Below are 25,455 nucleotides of genomic sequence, written 5' to 3'. Positions count from 1 at the left end.
TATCACGCCCAAAGGTGGGCACGAGTCTATACCTTACTACTACTCGTTCGTCAGAGTAGGCCAGGCTCATCGAACAAAACTTACCGACGGTCAAGCTCGTCCACCAATCCATCACTCTTGCCAGCAGCGCCGAGAATACGTATCAGGTGGGTAAATAGGGCTTTCCAGACCCCAAGCTCAAACTCATGCAGGAGGTCTACGATGAGCATAGCAAATAAATTGAAGCCAATGCATCCCAGCCTCTCCGAAAACGCATTCTAAAAGGCAGTGGTCAACATTCATACAAGAGTTCAGCATCGACTCAAACTTACAGAAGTTGGCACCAATGAGTGTTCTTTCAGTAGGTTTTCAACATGGCTGCTGCGAACGCCATAGCCGCTGTCATAAATAAGTGAGCGGGAGGTGGCAATTTTACTTTGCCGGGCGTGGTCGTCCACGCGCAAGAGGGTCTGGCGTTGTTTCATGTCCAGCGGCATGCCCAGATTCTGAATACGGGGCTTTGGGCACCCACCCAGATTGCGTATGGTAGCTATTAACGCCCTGACAATGGAATGAGCAACGAATTTAGACCATCGGCCCTCTAGGTATGAAATTTGACCCACTTTTCTGGGTAGTCAGCAGAATAAGTAAAGATCTTAGGGTAAAAGCGACGCTCGATTCCATCACAACAGCGTATCACAATTCCGTGTTTGCAAGCTTGAACAAACTCACTATCCAGTAGAATCTTCCACTGTGCGTGATAAAGTTCCCTGTGGCAGTGCGCCATAAAGTCAGCACTGGGGCCTTTACCACCAAAGTGCTTTGTAGCGAAATCTTTGAAACTATCCGGGAGCTAGAAGATGGCGTGAGCTTGAGTACAAAAGTAACAAGAGAGTGTATGGACACCTACATGATTGAAGTAGCCGACATGGCTACATAGACGGCAAGAAGGCTTGCACCTTCTGTACTTCGACTCGTTCCCAAAAAACATATAGCAGGGCCAGAGTTTTGAATTGCCGAAGGAAGCTAGGTGAGTTGAGTCGGACCAAAACATGAGGGCGACAACCACACGCTCTAGGGTGCACCCAGGTTCTGGTGGCGATTCCTGAAGTTCACGGTGTGCCTGGATGAAGGCGTCGGAAGTATAGAGTTCTCCATGAACACGAATGGGTGTCTCAGATCGTCCGCCATTCCAAAGCAATTCGTAGGGCTGATAGTGGAAGAGTTGGTCATGCTTTTCGTTCCCAAGCTTTTCCTTGATGACGGATACCAGCGATCGATGATAAAATTCTGTGGTGAGGTAGTCATGAACGCCTGAACCATCCGCACGATTGTGAACAGGTATTTTAATCTTGATTGAATTCGTCTTCCATCCAGCATCCTCAAAGGGTGTACGCCCTTCTGCATCTTCCACAGTAGATCCAAGCTGACGGTTGATGAAGTTCCAGCGCGTGGTACGGATATCTTCAGGCTGAAACTCAGGATCGCCGATGATCCGTAAGAGTTCCGTGAAGCTCTTTTGCGACTTCTGGATACCCCCGTTCCAAAACCAATCGCCAAGGAGAAATGAGGACTTGTTTGGATACGGATAGAAGGTGTCTGGGGCTTCCAAGTTGTCATGCTGCATTACAGGAGCGGGCATAACGGGATCCGGACATTCTTGGTCTGAGTGCGTCAGAGTGAGGTTCTCCAGAGTTGTAATCTCTTCTGGGTCGTGCGTTAGCAGACCATTGCTGTAGTACTGACGCAAAAGTCCGAATACGTTAGGAAGTGTGCGGAAGAAGCGAAGTGTGCGGGACGGCAGTGCACTTGCATCCGAAGTGGGCGGGATATCTGCCGCTGGCGGCAGGGCTAGCTCGGCCATGGGCGGGGGTTGAGGAAGAATATCTCGAAACCGCGCAGGCAGACGGCGATCAAGGCGTCTTGGGCGACGCTCAGCCAGCGACCGTCCATCATCAACCGCATGCGAAGATTCTGCAGGATTGAACCCATCCTAGGTTTCGATCTCGGTGAAAAGCAAGGCTATAACTTTCCCAATAACACTCACATCATTTTCATTTTCATTTCCTGGTCCCGACCCTAGATTACGCTCTACTCCGCCGACAGTAGCCTCCTCAGAACTGAGTTCTGAGCTTGCAAACTTATGATCCAGCCCCTGGCTTGCCTCGCTGTCTCCTGGCCTATGCGACGTCCAAGTTGAAGGGGAAATGAGCCCGGCTGTCATGTTAGGTTGGCCTTCAAGGCATGGCTTTTTTCTTATAGTCCACACCTCTTTCGCCTTGGCAAGTGCACTGGAAAGGCGTTTCTTCCTCTTTTTTACAGGTCCGTTGATGGTTCGCATATGCGTTAACTGACCAAAGCTTCGTCCACAAGGGCAGATAGTTGAAAATCCTCTCGGGGTTGCATAAGATGCTTCTGAGGATGGAGGCGAGTCATTCATTGTAAGTCAGTGAAACCGTGTACATCAAGCCAGCAGTATATCGTCACGGTCACCTGTTTGTGTTACTATGGGACAGTTTGATAAGGTGCTCGGTCTCAGGCTGCTTGCAGCCCGAGGCAGCCAAGCATTTCGTGTTGTTTTACGTTTGTGGAAGTGAATCCAACCAGAGCGCTCACTTAGGGTTCAGGAAAGCTTCGAAACATGAATGTAAACAGTCTACATGTTTCAATTAGGAAATAGATACGGGATTTTGTAAAAACTACGCACTGGCAGTAAACACACGAAATAGTATAAAAGCCCTGAGGACAGTGAGACTCGAAGCAGTTGTACAAGTCGAACCTCGGCATACTATTATGGCTCCTGATCGTGTACGTTCCAGCATTGCAGCTGAAGAACTTAAACGAGAGCATCAGCGAACGAGGCTTGCAGTTCAAGTCAGCAACCGGATGAATGCTGTGCTCGAACTGGATGAGACCGGAAAAACACTGTGTGTGTGGTATTGGTGCGTTAGCCAACTTATACAAAGGGTTGAATATCTTGGACGTCTTACTCACTTTTTGCATGGATCCAGGCCAGTCAAGGACGATGGAGAGCGCGTTGCTCCTTCTGACCTTGTAGCATATCGCAGATCTCACCAATTCCGAGGACCACGCTGCCTATGCTTGCTCTTGAATAAAAGCGATCCCAGTGACCACTATGAGGCGGCAATAGTCATGATGACTCGGGGACCAAATGCAGGAGAGTACGTTGCCTGTTGTGCATTGAGCAAGTGTGGTTATGTTGGTGAGTCACCGGCACCCCTACTAGGCTGGACAGCCGTGACCTATTCAAGATTACCTGACAAATTTGTTCATTAGTTTTCATTGAGAAATTGCATAGTTCGATCGGGTTACCCATCAAGAGTTATTCAAGACGAAGTGAGCTACACCTCTGTCAAGATGCGGCAACCATCAGTAGCACCATTGAGCTAACGCGCTTCATAACACAGGTCCTAACGAAGCCAGACCACAAGAAATTGTGTTTGTTGATGGGAATGGTAAGCGTATATGAGCAAGCTAGGACTCGGTGTGCGGTACTAAACAAGTTGATACTTATTTCAACTTGTAGACATCGAACTGGCGGGAAGTTATCGAAAGGCAACAGCTTTCGAAGGACATGACACTCACACAACGTTCGAGAGGCTTATGAAACTAGACTCCTTCACCCGACCTGGTCTCACGAAAGACGAATTTCATTGTTTCCTCACAAGGTGCAATTGTTGCGGAGCTCATCATGACGAGGCGCATGTTTGAGCGCCATGACTGTATAGGACAGGAGAAGAAAGGAGATATGGAGATCATTGATCTGACTACAGATGATGTTTAGTTCTGCTACATTCTTTAACATGTGCGCACCTGATAAATAGTCATGGCACCAAGTCTGTACTATCGGTTGTCGCAATTCTCAATCACAAAGGTAGCACATACTCATAAACAATTGTGCCGTTCCGCAGTGAATAATGACATATATACATTATATATATCAAAAACTGAGTACTTCAAGAAGGGGTAGGAAAGGCCTAAGGTAAAAATGGACAACAAGTGTACAGCATGTCAATGTGAAAAAATTATGGTACACACCCTGACCAGCGACCGATGGGACACCGTCCTGTCAAGAAGATGCATCTATGTCCGAATCAGGCACCACACTCGATACATCACTATCCGCATCATCAATATCATGCCTGCAGGTGCGCGGCCAGACATGCGCAATGCACCTCGGGAGATACCAACCCCAGAGTCAGCTTTGCGAAGTTTGTGACTCATCCGTTGTTCCATATGGTCGTAGAGTTCTTTGTCAATCATGACACGTTTCAGACGTCTCCGGATAAGTCGACACTCTGCCCGACGCTCTAAGCGTTGAGCGCTTATGAGAGCAATGGTGAGATCACTGTCGTGATGTGTCTCCCAGTATGGGGGAAGGCATAAGGATTCCATCTAGTTGATTGTCACTGGGGATTAATACTAGTATCTAACAATGACACACACAGTTTGCGATTCTTGCACGGCTTCGTGGGAGATAGGTAGAGAGGGGTATGTCTCTTGAGGACATATCGTGACACGTTGCTGCGCCAAGCAGCACAATTCAAGACGTTGGATGTTCGGGAATTACCCACAAGATTCGGCAAAAGAGTATGTGAATTGATTTGACGGTCAGGCTGAGGCGGGGGTGCCTGGTGCAAGAGTATGCTGCCCGAGTGTGGAGGACATATTGGCACTGAAAATTGGAAGTTCTTGTGTCTTTGTTATACTGCTCAAGTCTCTAGTAAAATCGATTGAAGTACTTAAGTAAAATTTACGGGTTATTCCGACAGCGGCTCACACAGGCTCACACACGTTGCAATACGGACCTACGGTGGTACACCTATCAGATTGCACTGTATGCCTGTTGTCCACGTCGTCTGTTGTAGAATTACTGGTCATACGGGGGTCTTTAATCCAATCATAAGCGAACTGCCAATTCATGAAAATTTGCGACCAGTATTCGTATGCGTACATTTAGATTCACAATTTGAACTACAAATCCAACTTAAGATTCATCTATTCATATTTTGTACAGTACGACACTGGATCTCGAGCTACAAATATAAATCGGTAATCCAGGCATCGATTATGTAATATTTTTTTTCATCTATCAAGAGAGTTCGTCTAGGTCTATGGATTCTTAGCCGCTTATTCAAATTTAAAGCGCTAAGCCGCTGGCCAATGCCGGAGTTTGCTTTAAGGAGATGGCGAACATTATATGTCACTACTCTATAGAACATTTGAGGTAATGGAACGGCGATAGATAGTCTCCACTGTCCAGGAGCTGACAAGTATTCGTATTTGTACACCGATCTCGAGCCAGTAATCCAAATCAGTAATCACTCCCAGCACCTGGTCCACGACTTCGTCAAAAAAAACCGAACGGGGTCAGCCATGTATTCAATTTGGTGAGCGCTTATCAAGGAGTCCTGGCTCCTGGATCATACACGTGTCTGATTCACGGACCTATCCTTTGACGCGAGTACTGACTTTAAGAAAGCTGGCTGAAAATGCAGTCCAACAGCGCAATTCGCCATCTGAGTGACTTATCATGTCCCTCCGAGTCTCGCCTTAAAGTTGGCTACATCTACACACCCCCTTCAAGTTCAAACAATTATATCTCGGATATCACGGAATGGGTTTTGTCCATCCAGTAAGTTCCTATTTTCTATGATATTATCCGACTCACGCTATTCCAGCAATTTGACTTCGAAGATGTCAAAAAATCATTTTTCAAAGTGGCCTATATACGGGATGATATTACACAGACTTCGGGCGTGGAGACTGGAGTCTTCCGTCCAACATATGTGGTATTTTTATTCATATCCCAGTCTATTCGAAAATTCCTATTAATGTCCTTCACAGAGTACATGATGAGCTTGCGCTGTCGGTAAGTATTTCCGTCAAGGGTGATTAGGGTGTTAATTCCACTTGTGTTTTTCCCTGGTAGCCAACCGGATTTGTCGTCCCGGATGGGTGGAAAAAGGTCTGTATGTATTCGGATGAAGAAAATGTCCCGCTACCAGCAGTACAGGTACGTTTAATATTGCAACAAATGCAACGATCACTTTTTTCGATAGAAGGTTGCCAAACCGGATGACGCAACAATCCCCTTGACTTTCAGCGCGGATTTCGGTGACGACGAATTCATGTCGGCCATCAGTTCGCTGAGTGAAGGGATATGGATGGACAACGATACATCAGCAATTTGAAAGCGCCCTCCCCTGCCCCTCCTACTAGTATGGGCTTTGGGCTCCCACTAGCTCCGGAATCACACCATCGTCCCAACCCCCTGCAGTTGCACCACCGACATATGGTGGGCCCGCACTTTTGCTCACCTCCTAATTCCACAACCGATGTTCATAACGACGCCCGAACATCGTTGAGGGGCACTATATCTTATGTGACCCCCAACAGTTCCGTAGGGGCATTAACTACACCCAAGACTACATCGAGAGGCACTTCGTCGCGGCGTGGGTGTGCCTCCAGATGGTAGAACTTGGGGCAAACATTCGTGCAACATGTTCGGCTTGGAGACAAAGTACCGTTTACAAGGCACGATGTATTCGGGAGATTCAACGTTGATTGCCATGTCGACGGGTTATGGTCAACCACCAGAGAAAGGTAGGCACGTTGAACATGAATAATGTTCACTATATCGAGTTGCTCACATTATATCAGGCCTCCAATGTAGTCAAACCGGCCAACGAAAAGACTTGAAACTCGTCGACAATGCTATCAAATTGGTAACAAGCGAGCGGACGGCATTCGTCAAAGAGTTTGAAGCCAGCGCAGCTGCCTACATCGAACATTCAGACAGGGCTTCCATCGGAGGTTACGATCTTCAAAGCCAGCCCCCCCATATGATTACAGCTTACATCAATGGCCTTACTGGGTTGACGTCCCATGAAAGTGTGGCCTCATCGATTAACTTCACCCGCGACGCACAAGGGGTATTATCATTTTCTTTCGAACATCATCTTCTGATGGAACTGACATTCAGTGTTTTCAGAAACCGTATCGTAGGTTGACGCTATTGATCATAATGGCGCAGCGGCTATTGCGAACGGTCCAGAACAGCGGTGAACGCACCTTGCTGGACCTGTTCCCTAATGACTACCGAGAAATTCCGACACAACTCATGTCGGTGATATGTGCAATGGTACGTGCTGTTGTCGACGACTTTGTATTTGACACTGACCCCTTTCTATAGTATGTATTGAAGTTCAAGCGTCGCTTTGTTATCAACCCTGGCACTTTACGCTCTGCGGACGTGCGTCACGAGGCCGTCCACCAATTACATCTCCTCACGATGGCCCGCCAGCGCACTGACAATGAAGGAGTTGAGTTGAATTACTGGATCACTACCCGCGACGGAGAAGGTGGCTGGCTAGCTGACCTGTGAGTAAATGTACTTTAACTCAATCTGTCTCATGTATGCATTGTAGCCGAAATGCGCTGGCGTTAGCAAACGGCCTACGAGGCCCGACTCGGAGGCATGATTGAATGTTTTCAGGCATCAATACAAAGAATACGTTACGATTTGATTTATCTTTGTACATACTGTATCACAAAGTCGCGGTGTAGAATTTTGTAGCTAGTGTTTGGTAGGGCGCTCTCAATGAACCTGAGCAAACAAGTAACTTTTCGTGCAACAATAAGCTTCTTTCAGCAGGATCGCGTGACACGACGGCCTCGTAGCAATCATTTGGAGATAATCCAGTATGGGACTCTTTGATGTACTCGCACGCGCACGCGCCCACTCGAAAAGTCCATCAGCTTTCTCAGCGAGGACTGCAAACTGTCCGTCCTGAAAATCCGACCCTTCTAACTCCTTGGATATGTAAGCTTTGATGTCACGCCTTGCGACTGCTGCTGAAATCTGGTACTTATCATCGCGCTCGCGAATGCGGCTCCACAGTTCAAAAACCTGTCTGTTGTTTAGTAAGTGTGTAATTGACAAGTCAATTGTTACCTCATCGACAATGTTTCCTAACGAGTTCCGAGCCGCTACTGCTTGAATTCCCAAAACAGATTCAAGTCACCCGCTCAAACCACACCAAATAACATAGCAGAAGGGTTAAAATCTGACTGTCCGAGTCATAGTGGAAAATACCAGTGATTTTCATCCTGCCTCACAACCATTATGCCTGCTATGGCAGACTTCGACGACCAGCAATCCTGCGGCCAACGTCGCAAACAGCCTGTTGATGCCCTTCAACTCGGCCCCAGGAAAAGGCCGTGGGTGACTTTAGATTTGCGGGAAGCCATTGCCGCTGACCTTTGCAATCGTGATACAGGAGTGCGGCCGATCCATTGGTACACTACGGACGTCATTTTGGGCGAACAGTGCACGCTCTTTGCAACTTCCAAGCCCTCCTCACAAATGGAATCTTACGTATGGGAGAATTGGCCGAGATTCCAGAGGAAAACTTCACCAATGAGTATTTTGCTTTTCTACAGAGTTACATGCAGCCTATTTAATCGCATGTACAGGGAACAGCGTGAGCATCGTGTTTTTCAAGAGCTCCTCAAGTCTGTGGCTGGCCTGGAAGAGCGCTTGATCCATAGCGGAGATGATGAGGTTGACGTAGTTGCAGAACTGGCAAGTACTATTCCGTTTTCCTACCTCTTTAAAGTAAATTGTGTACCTCACATTCCCCTCAGCTCACCAAGGGCGCCTCTGGAGCAAGAGGTGATGACACCAAACACCTCAAAGGCGGTGTGCTTGACTGGATTACCCCCAAGGGACAGAATCTGGTTCCTCCTCTCGCTCGCAATGTGAAAATTGACCGTGGTTTTCATCACGAACGGACAGGCGCGTTACTTTGTCCTGCTGGCCTGGACTGGTCTCACTCAGAGTGCGTGGTACCTTGTTTGTCTGTTTACTTGGCGTACATACTGACGCCATGCAGGACAAAAGCTAAGCTACGAAGTGGCGAGATTATGGTGACCGGAGACCAATGGCCGTTGTTCTTATATGCTGACTACCATTATGATCCTGAGGATCCGTGGAATGGTCTGTTTCGAAGTGCCCTGTTAGTTTGCGTGAGATATAAACTTTTGTGTCACTTCCGGGTTTCTTTGCGCTGAACTAGACCTACAGGCATATAAACATGTCTTTACGTCCCCTAGCTCTGTAGACAGAGAACCAAAGGCAACTCGTTCAGGTAATGCTCGTATTCACGGGATGACCCGAATTACTCTACCATCCATTGCATACATTGCAACTCAGGTGCGTCTACATTTCAAATCTGTTTATTTCTTCTAAGTGAACTTTCTTTCCAGGTCCGGTTCGCCCTCACCTCCTCACCTGTTTTCTCGCGTACCGACACAGTCACAGATTCCGAAAGGTTCTACAACTCCATTTTGGACGTCTTCGAAGATCCCGACGAGAAACAAGAGGTAGACGATCTTGCTGTGTGGTGGAACAGGTGATTGATTATTTTTTCCGCTCTGCTGATGCTCATATTTTCTAGGCAAATCTTTCCTTCATACTCAACTGCTCAACGTCCCCCGGTCAAGAACAGTGCGCTGGCGAGGATTCGAGAGAGGCGAGCCCAAATGAAAGAGGCTTCAGTCCCTGACAGTAGTAGTGGTGATGTGTAGCACAAAGTTGGCACAAGATAGTTTATTGCATGTGCTATACAATCCACGTTCAGTGATCCAAAACCTGTGTGAGAGAGTATCTTCTGACACCAAGGTTATACCCGGCCTTCAAACTAAGACTTAGTGATAAATTCTGCTCGTTTTTGTATGTTTTTACCCATAGTGGCAATTAAGGCGGTCATGATGCAATGATAGACTACATAGTCTGTGATGATACAGACTTACTAGCACATATCATGATGAGATTCTTTCTCCAAATTCACTAGCTATTACCTTGCTGGTCACGAGTCCAACAAGTGTGTTCGTAGCTAATACTTGCAAGAACATACCAATTGGTAACATTCTGACATCATTTGTACCTTTCATAAAAGCACGCTTCCATTACATACTTAGATGCTAGAGTTGACGGAGCATCAAAATTGCAAAAGTTAAATTCCTTGCCATGCAGATACTCCTGTGCAATCCCTGCCCTTATGGTGACCTTTGTACGCTCTGTCAAGGCAAGCATACATTATAATTGAAGGGACTACCGTCTATAAATGGTCACAATTGCAAGGCTAGGTGGACATTGGTAATCCACATCCCTTTGATCACACTCGATAATTAATCTCATCCTTACGTAGATGGTGACTCCTGCCTTGTCTATCCTCCCATGTAAGACTTCACAACACGACTTATCATTGTTACACTTATTGTGGCAATTTTGTTTATTATAATCTTATATATACTAATATAATTTCGTGGTTGGATGTCTGATGCTAGCGCTTGGGTACCAAACTACAACAAATAATGTTTTCTAACACAACTACACGATGCTCGCTCTCTCGCTGTACATAATAAGTGACGAGGAATTCATCCGCCTCCCTACGTGCGTTACTATGCTGTTTCTGCATCTGCACGATACTTCTCTGCCCGCCAATGCCATCGCTGACAAGTACATGCCAGTCGTGCCTATAGTTGACCAGCTGTTGGGGGATATTGACAGTGTATCAGGGTGCTCACGTACCCCGCTCGTTCTGAGGCTGGTGTCACTGGTATTTTGAATCGTAGCACCCCACAATGCTTGCGGTTCAACTCGCCAGTGCCCACGATGCATATCTGTGCACAATGCGGACGCCCTCTCGAGTAATCGATTCTCAAATTACGGTTCCTACTTCGCTTCCTCGTCGTTTTGCTATTGATAAGTGCTGCTATCTTAGGTGAGCAATACCATAGGTCAAATGGGCGAGATACTGTGATACCAGACTGGTTGTGGGTGTTTTCAGGGCATTCTCATTTGGCGGTTCTCGAACGTGCTGCGTTAATTGTCCCGCATTTGCACACAGCCTGGTGATCAGGCCTGTCTCAAGCCGTCGTTCTGGCACCAGTGAGTTGAAGGGATGCTGATGCACAGCCCACCGTCCCCATCCAGTGTACAGTGTGACAGTTCTGATTCGGTGCCCTTTTATCTCTTTTCATCCACCTTCTTGTGTTGATTTGTTGCTAACAAGCAGGTCAATCCAAGTGGTCGCGCCACGTGTTGTTCTGGCCCTAGCGAGTTTAGGTGTAATGTGAGCGTCTACACACACGAAAATGACTTAACTCCCCGGCGTTAACAAAGCCCAACGCAGACATTCTCTCAAGTAACTCTCTGTCGACGACAGGGCATCGGAAACTAGCATGCTCAGAGAACCGTTGCCATTGACCACGATTAACTTGTACACTGTATATTTCTCTGTTCAGTCTCATTGCACTCACCCATATCTGACCAGTCTCTTTGCAGAACGAATCAGGAGTTGCATCCTCTCTGTGAGAGTACTTGAGGGACTGCGCTAGTATTAGCGATTGCAGGGGACTACATGTATCGATTCGTTGATAGCATTACGATGCCACGAGAAACAGTGCCGGATCAGTCCCACTCGCACAAGCCGAGAGCTCAATCGATGGCATTCAGGCGGAGCGTTCTGCTAGTGTCAGTGCTGTGGTCATAACATTATGTCCGTATGGCTCCACATCTCTGCCATCAGCATAATATAGTGCCCTCAACGTACGTCAGGATTCGCAGCAGTGGCCTTGGACAACGGGTTGCGGGTGACGGTTGTTACACGACGATGTTCTTATCGCTCTTGACCGTTCGGATTGTGAATAGATGCGTCGTTATTTGATCTCATTATAAGTTATCAATCTGAGAGACATTCAAAGCTCGGAACATTGTGAACTCAAAGGCGACGAGAGCCTTCTAAAAGAAAAAAAATGGTTGATGCTGATAGGTTGTGGATTGGCGAGGGGCGTAAGGCTGAGGGAAGTGAGAAAGCCTTTGATGAGAGAACAATTGAGACTGAGACGCAGAGCAAAAGTGGTCTACGTGTTGGCACTGTGCAATGTTAATGAGAAACGATTCATGCATCCGCTGGGGCCCAAAGCGAAACTGCAACGAAGAACGTCGAACACTACAGCATATCAAACATTTTTAGATAACGTCCAATGTTACAAGTACATTTCGACGCATCGACGTTGGAGACTGTGGGAACTCCCTTCGAAGGTCACACCGACGCTGTCAGAGGTCTAGCACTTCATCCGACTGCACTTTCCTTGCCAGCTCTTCAGACGACAACACCGTCAAGCTCTGGGCCTTCGGGTCCCGCAAACTCCTCGCTTCCTTCAACGTTCAACGTCCCCATGCCCTTGTCCTCTCACCCGACTCGCGCCAACTAGCTTACGTGACATCCAGGGACTCCCAGCATACTTACCTGATGCCCATTGACTATGAAATCCATATATGCAACATTCCACCCGACATCCTTGCTCAGGCCCGTGTACGCATTCTTCGCAAACATCTACTATCCGTATGCTAACATTCTCTTACAGACCAGTGCACAAAACAAGTCAACCATCACTGATATACTAAGAGTACGCACCTCATTTGTTTGCTCGTCACACTGCTCATCCATCACCTTCATTTCAGTCTGACGCAACTCGTCGTCGTCCTGCTGTGCACCACAGACCACCAATACATGCCATACCTATGTCGCAGAGACCACCGCCTGCAATCAACCCTCATCAACCCATTTTGCTTCGCCTCCGAAAACTTCTTCCCTTCTCTTCTCGCGCAAACGCAGTTCTGGCCGTTCAAAACAATCAGACTCGGGGTCCTCTAGATGTGCGTCCCCTTTTCTTTCTCCTTTTGCAGTTGAATCAACGCTTGTGCTTCAGTTCTCTGCTACATCGCCCCTACCATCCAATTTCGCTCTCTTAGTGCAGCCCACAGCTCATATTGAAAGTGTCAGTCCTCAATGTTTTCGGAAGAAACTTGCAGTGTGACTGAATATGTATCCAGTTCGAAATAAGTTCTTCGCCTCCCCCCCTCGAACGGAGTCGCGCTATTTATGCGGTAGCACCTTTCTTTCCCCATACCAAGGTATAGAAATGGGCCGCCAGTTATTGATGTCGCGGCTGGGCGGAAGTTCACTGTAACGTACATGTTCTTACCTCTCAGTGCCTTTTGCTTATTTTTTTCCCTACAGCGGCTAGCCGCTGCCAAACTACCAGAATACAGAAAAGAAGACGACACCCGATATCCGTATGGGCAGCGGGACATCGAGTTATCTGACAATGATTCGCTCCCGGACGTGCATTGGTGCAAGGCGTTCCTTTGCTATTATTCGTGTTGGTCTCATGGCAGACTGAGGAAGCCTCCTCGATGGCGCTTGGAGCGTGTCGAGAAACCCCGCCAGGACAATACAGCGAATAGCAGCCATGGTGGTGCTCACGGTGGCACTTAGCGCACGTTCACATCTGATTACTGCCATTTGAACTCTCCCTGTAGTAAGTTCGAAAACGTCCACGCATCGATGCACATTTTTGTCTCTAGAGTACCTTCGCTCAGAATTGTTGATCTTCGGATGTGTTATCCTATGTACGACCATGGACATGAGGTGTATTTATTGATTTGTTTCACGTTCGATGGGGATGTCCTCTCACGAACTCCAGTATCTTCGCCTGGCTAGTAGAGCAGGTCCTCTGTATGGTTCTGTTGGCCGTTCTGCACCGAATATTCATCATAGGGCCGATGATCACTGGTCATCAACGTCATCTAATCATGACTGTTGTTTTCCATGTTCGAAAGCTGTTTGCTACATGAAGTGTACACTTTCGAGCTTACTATTACAGATTTCCTGTGCTCATTCAAATTTTACGAAGAAACATTGCAGGGAGGCAGGTGCAATGTACGCGAAACTGATTATTTTTGTTGGTATATAACATACTGCAATGTTGTTTTTCCTTGCGGTTCATTGCATTTCAGATTCCACTGAATACAGGAAGTTGACCCCACGCTTGCGGATGCTGAGTGTGTTCGGTAGGCAAGATCTGGCAGAGACTCTTCTCTGAGTGGAAAATCCAAGTGTCGTAAATTAATTTGGATGTAATGCGAATGTTCTGATCTGGTGGCAGTAAGTTGTATCTGCCTATCATGAGCACAACGACTCACCGTTCTGTGATAGTATTGATACTTATATGTATCACGTCGAAGATGATATGACTGCGATATGGTGACATGCAGGTAAAATTGTGTCGGGGTCGATGGATCAGTATTGAGTGGAACGAGCCAGGCTCCGGTGAGTAGACGGTGTCGTCACTTGTAGCCACAGTCATTTTACTACAGAACGGCACTGCCCCAGCACCTCACCTTGCACTGTACGAGTGGATAGACAATATATGAAGATATGACTGAAAGCGCGTTCATGGGCGGCCTGGAACTCCTGCTTGAAAAGGCTGTTGGTGTTGTTGGCTCGTGAGGCGATGGATGCAGCATGGGAAAGGTGACTCGGGAGTCATCATGAGATTAGCAAAGACGGTGATCATTGGTCGCTGTGTGTAACGGTGTCGAGATGAGACGGAAGCTCCAACGGCTCTGCTGACACTACCGTCTTCGATGAAGCGCAAGTCTTCAAGATGTCACCTCTGTCGAATGTAGGCTGGACTTCTAATCCTGTGGTTTTTATGGACATCCCAAAGACGAGTGAAGCCAGTCTGCATTTTGAAACTCCATGGTACTCACCGGATGCTTAGCACTGGAAGCCAACGGCACAGCGAGTATTGCCTGAAGGGGTCAATAATATATCATGTTGATCGAGGTGAAACCTACCCATCCTACCTACCCATCCTTCAACTACAAACCCGCACCGTGCACGAGAAACTTCACTCTTCCCTTGTCCCACTCCGTGTACGCGGCTCTTGTCTACAGTGTTGCACGGACTTGAGCAAGACGCGGCGGAACCTCTGTGGGAGTGAGACACACCATCTATTGTCGGAGAGGTTACATTGAAATGGTGAAGTTGGAGTTGGGTAGTAGAAGTGGTGAGGGCAGCTGAGTATTCGAAATGTAAAGTACATTCGTGCCCAAAGAAAGCGTGGCAACGCACGCAACGGTGTTGTGCGTGGTGAGTAATGCGCGGGAACGGCGACGTTGATGGCAGAACGTAGGTGGGTGGGGGTGGGAGACGGTATATGTGTGTCGGACTTGGGCAAGTTAGGATCTGCAGAGCAGGAATTTATTTCATGAACGATTGCAATTGGACGTCATTGGGTGAAGATTTGGGCGCATACCAAACAACAACAAATAGCCGAGATCATGTCACGTCGTCACGGTTCAATGTTTATTTCGGCTCCCCTGAGTCCCCTCCTTGTGCACTCTCAAGCAACTCTCAAGAGCCACTCCTCTGCCCACGGATCCTATTTTAGCTAACAAGTTCACGCCCATGCTTGAACAACTGGACGTGTATGGCGGTCACATATCCCACTCATTCTGAGGCTGCAAGTTGAGTTACTGGACGTGTATTCCGCATCATGCATCCCTCGCCACTTAACCCGCAGATCAGCATGCTCAGGTACCACTCTCGTAGCATTGAGGAGTTGACAGGAATTCATAGCATTGAGCTGTCGATACGACTTCCCCATCTGATGCTGTATTTGTGTTGCTGATTAGTACGTAGCTCACATGAAATACAATGGAGTGGTCGTGCACACCTGTCGTTCTGACGCCGGTAGCCTGTTGTCCAAGCATTAGTGAAGCGCATGCTACATGACGTCGCTCAGTTGAACCCAGGGTAACTCCATGGCGTCAGAAGTGGCACACGTGGAGATTTGTCGCAGTCGATCACAATTAGCATGTACGATATGTATGTCTTTTTACTGTCCTTGCTTGTCTCTGACTTGTTGTCCTGTATAGAACGAATATGGAGCCGCCTCGAGTCTGACTACGTCCACATATCAACGACTTGGCTGTGCGAGATTGTGTAGTCAATAGATCTGAAAATTTACAACAAATAGTCCAGGCTGATTCTACGAGGCGAGTACCCAGCTGATGATATTATACTGCAGTGAGCGTTCTGCCTGCGCTCTATTGGCCATATCAATATACTCTCTGTGTGCATGCTCTAGTCGTACATCAGGATTCGCAGCAATGGCCTGGGAGAGCGGGTCTCATGTGATGGTCGTTACATGATTATATTTGCATCGCCTTCGACTTTCGAATTTTAGGTTTGGGCGCTTCCTGTTTGAATCGCAGCGTAAGAGAGACTTTCAACGTTCGGAACATTGAAGATCTCGGCGTGATCAGGGCATGATCAAAGCAAAAATGGACGATGGTGACAGGTTATGTAGGTTCGTGGTGTGCTGGGAAAGCGAGAACACCTTGGATTAACGTGCGCCAAAAACGATGGGAGGGTATTGGACGAGGCGATGTGATCTCTGTGCTGTCCCCACACGACATTGCAATGATGAAGAGTAAAAACGAGGAAAGATGAAATGCTACAGCATATAAAACATTTTTCGGGTCGTCTGGACGCGCCAGAGTCCCACAAGCACACAGCAACACTGGCGTGTGGGAAATAAACAAGAGATTGACGCTCTAGCTTTTGGATTCACACCCAAGAGCGAAGTTCCTGTGTAAATTTAAGAAATAGCACGTCTTGCTGTGCTCACGTTGCAGAATTCTTCCCTCTCTCATCCTCTTGGTAACTCTCATCTGAACTCGCAGCGTAGCTGAACTAACGATCAGACCTACTAGAGGCACACTGCTCTCGCAAGTGTTCCAGCGGGAATCTTCGAAACGACCAACATCAGACCTACAGCACACGAAGAGAGCGCACCGTACATCCAAACGCATCCAGAGAGTACCTCCCGGATTTGACTACTTGACAGTTTCTCTCGCGGAGACGCAGCCATGGCTTCCACATCGACGAAGGCAGCCGCCACGAAATTGATTCTGAAACCAAAAATGACTTTGAAGGGTCATGGGCTTGAGATTAGATCCATATCCTACTTTCCTGATGGCCAGCGAATTATTAGTGGATCTTTTGACAAGACCGCTCGGCAATGGGATCTGAAGGCGGGTAAGGAGCTTGAGAAAGCGCGGGGTGTTTGCGAGAACGAGGTATCTGCAGTGGCGGTATCAAGGGATGGTCGGTGGGTTGTTACCGCTAGTGGAAATCATCATCATTCGGAGCTGAAAGCCTGTGAGGTTGAGATGGGGATTGTGAAAGAATTCAAAGGCCACTCAGCGATGATCGAATGCATTGATATATCCGCGGACAGCAAGCTGCTGGCGAGTGGGTCAAGGGATTTTACAGCGCGGATATGGAACTTGGAGACCGGCGAACTCGTGGCCGGTCCATTCCAGAGCGTTGATTGGGTGGGCGCAGTTCGATTCCCGATGGATTCGAAGAAGCTCGCAGTCAACTCATGGGTGGGGAAGTGCCTTGAGGTCTGGGATATCCAAAAACAGAAATTGGATGCGAGGATGGGGAAACCTGGTGGAGGGAGAATGATAACTGCGCCAATTTTTTGGACAAATAACAACAAAACCATCTTGGCCGCATTCAACTTCACGGATGATCTTGATGCCAAGACAATTTACGAGTTTAACGCATTAACGTTGGAGACAGTCGGAACTCCCTTCGAAGGGCACACCAGGCTTGTTACAGGTCTAGCACTTTCATCCGACAACACTCTCCTTGCTAGCGCTTCAGCCAACAACACCATCAATCTTTGGGCCTTCGAGTCCCGCCAACTCCTCGCTTCCCTCGATGTTCAGGATCTTTTCACCCTTGCCCTCTCACCCGACTCGCGCAAAATAGCTTACACGACCGCGACATACGATGAGTACAAGCACAAGATATGCATATGCGATATTCCACGCGATGTGCTTGCTCAGGCCCGTGTACGCATTCCCCGAACACATCTACTGCTCGTGTGCTGATATTCCCTTACAGACCAGTGCACGCAAAACGTCAAACCTCAATGATCTTCTAAATGTACGTGCCTCATTCTTTCACTCATTACACTACTCATCCATCGTTATCATTGCAGTCTGACGCACCTCGCCGTCCTCCCACAGTGCCCCGCAGACCACCGATACCCGTCATACCTATGGTGCAGAGGCCTCCGCCTATAATCAACCCACAGCAACCCATTTTACTTCGCCTCCGCAAACTTCTTCCCTTCTCTTCTCACACAGCCGCAATTCCTCCTGTTCGCAATCATATTGAGCCTCGCGGTCCTCTAGATGTATGTCCCCTTCTTTGCTCCTTTCTCATTTGACTGGATAATAGCGATGTAGTTATCTGCTACGTTGCCCCTACCCCACTCTCTCTCAGGGCCCACTGCAACTCAGGGACGTTCGGATATCAATTCCAGCGAGAACGTGAGTTTCCCCTACTGTTATCACATTTTTGGCTCACATTTTATTCAGCCTAGACCACTGTCAACCATTCGATCGTCTGCCGCCACACCCACTACCTTCTCTACCCGTCTACACAATATATCAACATGGTGGCCTGTTCGTGCAGGTCATGCACTTCCGCCTATTGTTGACGTCCCTCTCGCACCGGGTCAATTGGTGTGTTTAGTTCATTTTTACTCCTGTCACCGAGGTCTCATCCATTCAATCGCAGCGCAACGCTGCAGCAGGTGCTCCCGGCCCTGACAATGAATATATTCGTGAGGAAGACTATGTCCCCCCTGAACTTAATACGGGGACGCATGGAAGCGACCGGTATTGTTTCTGTTGCTAGACATCCCCGCGTAGTGTAGATTACCTGTCACTCCTCACATTCAGTGTTCTATGAATGTGGATACGTATGTTATTTGTATCCTTACATCTTTTTTCGTCCTTGGTAATCTCATTTCTGGACCCGCCATTTTGTGGCAAGAACTCCAGACTAAATGCTACTGTAGCAAACGAATCAGTAGCTACACCCCTCCTTCTCTGGCGGATTCGAATGAACTGTGCATTTGCTCATGCGGAATAACTTCGCTAAACTGAGATGATACTATTGCTATGTGATGAATCGAGTAGATCAGGCATCAACGTTATCAACGTGTCAAGTGCTGAGACGCGAGTCATTGATAGAACAGCAACAAGTAATGCATCGGGTGTATTGAGCATGGAAGACACGGCAAGGGATGACGATTGAAATAAAATTGAACTACCAGGGAACGCCCTTGAAGGTGATCTACAGGCAACTCAAAAAGCACAAACGGTTGCTTCCATGTTCAGCATGAATGCGTGCTCCTGTAGATTGCGAGAAAAGGTGACCGAGCGTAGCTCTTTACCCTGTGCAAGAGAAACATCGATAACGGGCCGTAACGAACGACACGGACTAAGAGGCCGCCAGGTTAATAGGTAGTGCGACAGTAGTGGGAGAAGCAGACGACCGGAAACCAGGAGGTAGTGGGGCAGATTGAGACTGAAAATTGTAAGTTGAAATGAGGTCACGGCGATCAACGCTCGCATCCTCACATGAATACATCTGAACGCACCTGAGTTATGGCCTGCGCCAAACGAGACTGATTTGGATGTAGACGCGACGTAGTGAGAAACTGAAAGGTTTGGTCAAATCTGTGCAGAAGCACGCGTGTTTGACAACCGTACTGCAAAATCAGCCTTTCAGTTGCAAGCACAAGGGAAGCACTCGCCATGTATGCACCACCCAGCAGACGGACCCATATCCACCGTCCCCTCCCTCTTTACCTCCACTCGCTCTCCACATCAGCCTCACAGGGCGTTATCGTCATCGTTGGGGTGCGGCAAGATGGGTCCAGATTTGAGATGTCATGAGGCGTGACCTAGGGCACATAATGGAGTTGTGGTAGCGGCGTGGTGAATGCGCGTCGGGAGGTTATGGGGAAATTGTTGTGGTGCAGATGTGGGCGAGGGTATCTGCGTATTACGAGTACCGATGGAAATCGGGAAACAAACATCCAGGGAAGGGACCGATATCGATATATACATCAGCTGCAGAAGCAAACTTTGAGAGAAAAGAATTCAACGCTAGTGTACCAAATACTGTCAAACACAGGGTCAAGGCATGCACCCGCTCAACACTCGCTCGTTACCATGGCGTCGAAAGTGAAACTCATGTTTTCTTCAGAAAATAACTAGCCTTTGTCGGACTCACTATACATCACAAAATCCTGCGGTGACTGAAATCGCGGTAAGGAAACCAAATCTCGCATAATTTCCACTCACAGTTTCGACTTCTCCTGCGAAAACTCTGTTTCGTTCGGATGTTGGAGGAGAATTTACGACGTTTTGGTCTGAATCGTTACTCACCAATTTAACTTCCTCATTATGCCCTGCACTTGTACCAGACCTAGGTCACAGCACTTGTTTGGTCCTTTCGACGGTCCTTCTGCTTGGGTCTGGGCCATGACAGAAAACCATGTCTCGGGAATCAGTAAACCTATGGGCGTCAATAAACTTTACCTCGTGTCCCTAAGCCAGGCCTGACCGCAATGAAGGAATGAAAAACGGCGGCTTGCGCAGACCTCTACACCGTGGTTGTCTGGCTCATTGTGCTTCTTGGACATAAAGACACTTTGATCCGTCGTAGGAGGGCCAAAGCGCGCGGTGGGCAGACAATTGATTCCTACACAAATTCATTCGAGGTCACACTAAATGTCAAATGAATGAGCAGCACTCACCGAAATCTCACAGGTGAACGTCGGCCTTACCTTCCGCAAAGGATAGTACATCTGCTCTGCGAGGTAATTCATGAGACAGTTACTCGTCGTGCTGGACTTTGGTACGTCTCTTACCTTGACCTTGTTCGCGTGGTCCTTTGACATGTTCCACCGAATACAGGAAGTCAACCCTACGCTTGTGGATGCTGAGAGCTTGCGCAGAATGTCACGGCGGTGCGTTTACTGGATTGGGACGCATTGTTAGATGTAGACCGCCAACTTTTCGGTATTCACCTGAATTACCTGCGACGGGAATCCTTTTGTTCGGTAGTCAAGACCTGGCAAAGACTCTTCTCTGGATTGCGAATCCGAGTACTGTAAATTAATGTGAATGTGATACGAACGTTCTGATCTTGTGGCAGTAAGTTGTTGTATTTGCCTATCACAAGCACAGCGACTCACTGTTCTGTGATAGTGTTGCATGTTTATAAGGCGCGGAGATCGCATTCGATGTCCGTGTGGACTCTTGCGACCTGTGCCGAGTGGCCCAGAGACGCTATGTGACTTGGACCCGTTGAAGTGATGGACCCTTTGATCGGTGTGATCTCCTGTCCAGTGTGTCTATCATGATAAATCTTGTCAATTAGATCGTTGAGTATATTTTCAATGCCAAAGACTGCCGGAAGTACCTGGAGAAAATGTCAGAATCATATGCACGAAGGATATACTCTGAAAAAGATCCAGCGAGTCGCATTTAATTTTTGTAAACAAATAATTGCACTGTTCTCGACCTACTTGAACATCCTATGTGACAGCTGTGTGGAGGAATATCCCGGTGGTCTGTGCAGTGTACTATTGTTTGTTGACAAAACCGAAGGTCGGTGGGCGCATCAACAAGGTGTGGAACATACAAAAAAGGAAGTAATCCACAACAGCGAAAGGCCACATCCACTTTTCGCAAGGATTCCAACAGTATAAATACCGCAACTTATCTCCCTTTCCTCCTCTTTCACATACATCGCTTTTTCCTTTCCACTATCTAAGTTGTGCACTGTAGGTTACTCCTGCAAAATTACTTCATCTGATATCACTCATCTGATCCTTCCATAGGCTATCGCCTGGCGCCACTGACGATATTTCACTCTTGCCCGATAATCAAATATGGACCAGCAGGACCACTTTTCGTTGCCACAGAACGTCATCGTTATGTCCGCCCCACCTCCTGGGGATATGGATGCAGAACCGTCTCACCATTCTGCAGTGGAAGCTTGCCCAGCTCCTGTGATGACCGCGAACACTCCGACTGGAGCACCCCATGCGCAAGTGCAGGCAACTGCTGACTTAGTCCTCCCGTATAATTCTGCCGGGCCATCTACCGTGGAATTCGAGGTGCCATTCGAGATCCAGGGATACGATTATTTTGAGCAGGGCAACCGCAAGCAGGATGGTGATGATGATGTGCTGGGGATTATTGAACAACTCCAGTTTTCCCTTGAAGACTGCCCCGACCATGTGAGTCTAATTTATTTCTTTGACTCTCGCCATCCCACTGACACCTGTCTGTGACTCAGCCTATCGTCACCTGGCCAAAAGGGCCATTGAATGTTAAGATAGGCTCTATGGCTGACCCGCTGCCTGTGAACGGGCAGCGCATTTCCAGATCCGTCCCGGCCACCCAAACCGTTGTGCAGGCCTTAAATCTTATGCTGAACTCCAAGACCCCGGGAACTTCACCGTTGCCTACATCCACGCAAGATCCTGTATCTTCTCGTGTTGTGGAATGGCGTTTCCAGGCGCTGCATGAACCTTCCACGCACTCCCGTCAGCGTGATGCAGATGCTACCTGAACCTCCTTAATTGACGAGTCGGCTTCGGGCGTCGCAAACACTTTCATGGCCTCTCAATGGTTAAAATGATCTCATCATTTGTACTGTACAGCTGCGATATTTGTTATGGATTATATATTACTTCATTGCGATGTCGTATCCCCATCCTGTACCGACTTTCACTTGTCACATATTACATCCTCCTCCTTCCCCACATCATTACAACAATCTGTCACGGAACGAACAATTTATGATTTCGCGAACGAAACGAAATTGTACGAGCACAAGGAATTCTAATGCGATCTCTGACACCATGTAAAGAGGGGAACCGTGATCTATAGGATGGCCCGCCAGACTACGATTCATTGATACGTTCATCGCAGGCCCATCATCCTCAAGGAATGTGATCACAGGCCAAGTCTCTCCCAAAGGCTGATTTTATCAAATCTAAGGCATTTTTTTTTCGCTCCCGCTGTGTCCTAAATAATCGCGTCACTTGAACATGCACTGGGAACATTAGGAGTCTTAATGTTGCCAGTGCATGTTCAAGTGACGCGATATCTTAATTAAATGGCATGGGGAAAGGTGGTCTCCGTGGACAGTAAAACTACAACGAAGAGCAAACAACGAACTTGAAGAAATGCGAATGATATGATTGAATGCTGCTGCCAGATACACCATGCATGCGAATACACAATAACATTAGCGTGTGGGATATGAGTAGACATGAGATTGACGCTCTAGCACAGGAAATTCACTCGGTGAGTTGAAATGCTTAGGGAAAGAGAATCGTACACTTTCGCGCAAACGCCTGCACGATCCTATATATATATCATGAAGAGAACACCAGCACATTCAAATACAGCCTGGAATGTGTCTTGACTTTGTGAAATGACTCGGTGCCAAGGTTTGTCATGCTATTGGCAGAGACTCCAGTAGCTGCTGAAGACGATGAGAATATCGCGTAGGATTGATATCTTGAGGTTTGCATTAGTCAGATGTGATGGCACTAACGTCGGTTTGAAGAGGAAAAGCGTCACGGTAGAGAACGATGTTTTGGATCTGCATATCCGCTCCTTACTTAGAAATTGCTTACTAAGCCAATGAAGTACGTGTTATCCTGTCCCACGAGTCTCATAGAGAAAACGACCAAACATGCGTCACGACTCACCTGTATACGTCCAGACCACCACCAGCAGAACCATCTAAGAAACCTCCTCGACTTCAACTCCCTCAGGCTCCTCCATCCTCAGACTCTTTGTAAAGTTTGATCGAATCTCGGGTTTTTTCGAGGAGGGGGAAGGGCGCTGGCGCTGAAGTTGGTTGAAGCTCGTGCTCCAGTTAGGTGGTTTAAAAGCGAACGAGACCGCCCTATTCACCTGAGCGTTTAAACATTGGTGAGTATTTTATTTCCATTTCACCAGTCGGTGCCCTTTTTGACGTAGTGAGATGGAGTCGTTCGCCCGGCCCACATGTTTTTGGTGATCTAGTGTGGTTTAACCCCCCTGATGGTGTTTTGAGGATGCGAGAACACGTACAAAAATGCACTTCGTTCTCCACACATCTTAACCCTGCGGGCGCTTAAGAAATGCGCCACGTGCGGGAAACAAACACGCTGGCTCGTGCAGACCCTTTATACCGCGTCTGACCCTGTTTTTGCTGGGAATATAGACGCTTCGAGCCTTCGTAAGAATGCCCAAGGCCTACGGTGGGCAGTCAATGTATCCTGACAAACTCATTATAAGTCCAATTAAATGTTAAGGACCAGCACTCACCAAAATCAAAATCCCGCAGGTGGATTGCGGCCTTCCAGGGCACTATCATCTACGAGGCGATTCATGACACTGAGTTGCTCGTTGCACTTGACTCAACGGTACGTCTCTTACCTTGAACTTTGGTCTTGACGTGATCTGACATGTCCAACTGCACGCAGCATGGTTTTGGACGCGGAGAGCATGCGCCAGATTGACACGCGGGCTGCTCATTTAAAAGTCCAATGGCGAACTGTTTTGTGAGAAAGAAGAGAGGAGTTCTTGATGTGCGGAGATCGCCGTCCGTGTGGACCTGTTCCTGGCAGCCCGGAGATGCAATGTGACTTGAGCGCGGTCGAGAGATGCATCGGTGGTTGGAGAAATATATTTTTCGTTAGTGTCAATAAGCATGCGATCTCTTGTCCATTGCGTTTATGTTGATAGACTTTGCCAATCAGATTTTGAGTGTGCAATTTTGGATGGCAATGACTGTCGGCGACATCTTGAGAAAACGACCAACAGGATACGCACGAAGAACATACCCAGCCAAGGGAAAGTAATCTAAAATCGAGATCCAGCGCTTCGCGTTTAATGTTTGATCATTATTGACTTACCGCACTCTTCTCGACAATCCCCCTGATTGAAGATCCCCCAGCCAGATGGGGGAATATCTGGGTGGCCTGTGTCGTGAGATTGTCCGTCGACAAAATGTGCACATGTGAAAGGTCTGTGGATGCATTCCTTTGTATACGATTAAGCTGTGCTCACTATGCCGCTTAGGCTGTGCAAAGGTGTGGACGACAAGACGCAAAAGGAAGGAACGCGTCCAAGACTCGACGCGCCGCAACGTAAGCCAAATCCTTGATCTGCTTGTTGCAGGTGTCCCACGAGTTTAAATACTGCCACTTGTATCCCTTTCCATCTCTTCCACATCCATCGTATTTTGCCTTCCACATCTACCATCTAGCTTGTGCACCGTCTACCATCTAGCTTGTGCACCGTGAGTTTCTCTTGTACACTTACTTCACCTGTTGTTATTTATCTTATACTGCTACGAGCTAGATCCTCGCCCATTCGACAAGCTATTTCTATTTCAAGCATTTTCAGTCATTGAATATGGACCAACATGCGAATCAAATTGACCAAAGTGGGATCGCAGGCCTGCCCCACCCCCAGCTTCCACCCCACCCTCACCCTCAGCTTCCACCCCACCATTATCCTCAGCTTCCACCCCACCATTATCCTCAGCTTCCACCCCACCATTATCCTCAGCTTCCACCCCACCCCCACCCTCTACCCCAGCACCAGCGCTTTGGACTTTACCATCCTATGTACCCATGTCA

At 47.8% G+C, this 25,455-nt stretch overlaps 6 protein-coding genes across 6 annotated transcripts; 5 read left to right on the top strand and 1 right to left on the bottom strand.

Annotated features, from left to right (window-relative positions):
- Positions 1-6,503: 6,503 nt before the first annotated feature.
- Positions 6,504-7,488, top strand: DEU56DRAFT_762275 (uncharacterized protein; the record flags this gene model as incomplete). The annotated part of the gene is made up of 5 exons (XM_041350661.1): positions 6,504-6,606; positions 6,664-7,004; positions 7,037-7,144; positions 7,196-7,383; positions 7,431-7,488. The coding sequence occupies 5 exons, from the start codon at positions 6,504-6,506 to the stop codon at positions 7,486-7,488; spliced, it is 798 nt and encodes a 265-aa protein (XP_041200904.1).
- Positions 7,489-8,128: 640 nt separating this feature from the next.
- DEU56DRAFT_874462 (uncharacterized protein) lies at positions 8,129-9,591 on the top strand (the record flags this gene model as incomplete). The annotated part of the gene is made up of 8 exons (XM_041355959.1): positions 8,129-8,223; positions 8,283-8,426; positions 8,479-8,587; positions 8,650-8,843; positions 8,898-9,030; positions 9,089-9,217; positions 9,271-9,416; positions 9,462-9,591. 8 exons carry the CDS (start codon positions 8,129-8,131, stop codon positions 9,589-9,591), a joined length of 1,080 nt encoding a protein of 359 aa, XP_041200903.1.
- A 2,500-nt stretch (positions 9,592-12,091) lies between these two features.
- DEU56DRAFT_240924 (uncharacterized protein) lies at positions 12,092-13,110 on the top strand. The gene is made up of 6 exons (XM_041345250.1): positions 12,092-12,386; positions 12,439-12,480; positions 12,536-12,730; positions 12,784-12,852; positions 12,908-13,040; positions 13,095-13,110. Exons 1-5 carry the CDS (start codon positions 12,324-12,326, stop codon positions 12,992-12,994), a joined length of 456 nt encoding a protein of 151 aa, XP_041200902.1. The 5' UTR covers positions 12,092-12,323; the 3' UTR covers positions 12,995-13,040; positions 13,095-13,110.
- Positions 13,111-16,795: 3,685 nt separating this feature from the next.
- Positions 16,796-18,769, top strand: DEU56DRAFT_985399 (WD40-repeat-containing domain protein; the record flags this gene model as incomplete). The annotated part of the gene is made up of 6 exons (XM_041360067.1): positions 16,796-17,791; positions 17,844-17,885; positions 17,941-18,138; positions 18,191-18,274; positions 18,323-18,469; positions 18,525-18,769. 6 exons carry the CDS (start codon positions 16,796-16,798, stop codon positions 18,642-18,644), a joined length of 1,587 nt encoding a protein of 528 aa, XP_041200901.1. The 3' UTR covers positions 18,645-18,769.
- A 226-nt stretch (positions 18,770-18,995) lies between these two features.
- DEU56DRAFT_240849 (uncharacterized protein) lies at positions 18,996-19,563 on the bottom strand. Its single transcript, XM_041345249.1, has 2 exons — positions 19,549-19,563; positions 18,996-19,471 (listed from the first exon to the last, which is right to left on the bottom strand). The coding sequence occupies exon 2, from the start codon at positions 19,364-19,366 to the stop codon at positions 19,097-19,099; it is 270 nt and encodes an 89-aa protein (XP_041200900.1). The 5' UTR covers positions 19,367-19,471; positions 19,549-19,563; the 3' UTR covers positions 18,996-19,096.
- A 2,133-nt stretch (positions 19,564-21,696) lies between these two features.
- Positions 21,697-22,382, top strand: DEU56DRAFT_920124 (uncharacterized protein; the record flags this gene model as incomplete). Its single annotated transcript, XM_041358391.1, has 2 exons — positions 21,697-22,047; positions 22,107-22,382. The coding sequence occupies 2 exons, from the start codon at positions 21,697-21,699 to the stop codon at positions 22,380-22,382; spliced, it is 627 nt and encodes a 208-aa protein (XP_041200899.1).
- Positions 22,383-25,455: the final 3,073 nt, after the last annotated feature.

The sequence above is a fragment of the Suillus clintonianus genome (genome assembly GCF_016758775.1).
Source record: "Suillus clintonianus strain FC179 chromosome Unknown DEU56scaffold_201, whole genome shotgun sequence".
NCBI lineage: Eukaryota > Fungi > Basidiomycota > Agaricomycetes > Boletales > Suillaceae > Suillus > Suillus clintonianus.
Note: the sequence above shows the minus strand (reverse complement) of the source record. Positions and strands in the feature narration are given on the sequence as shown.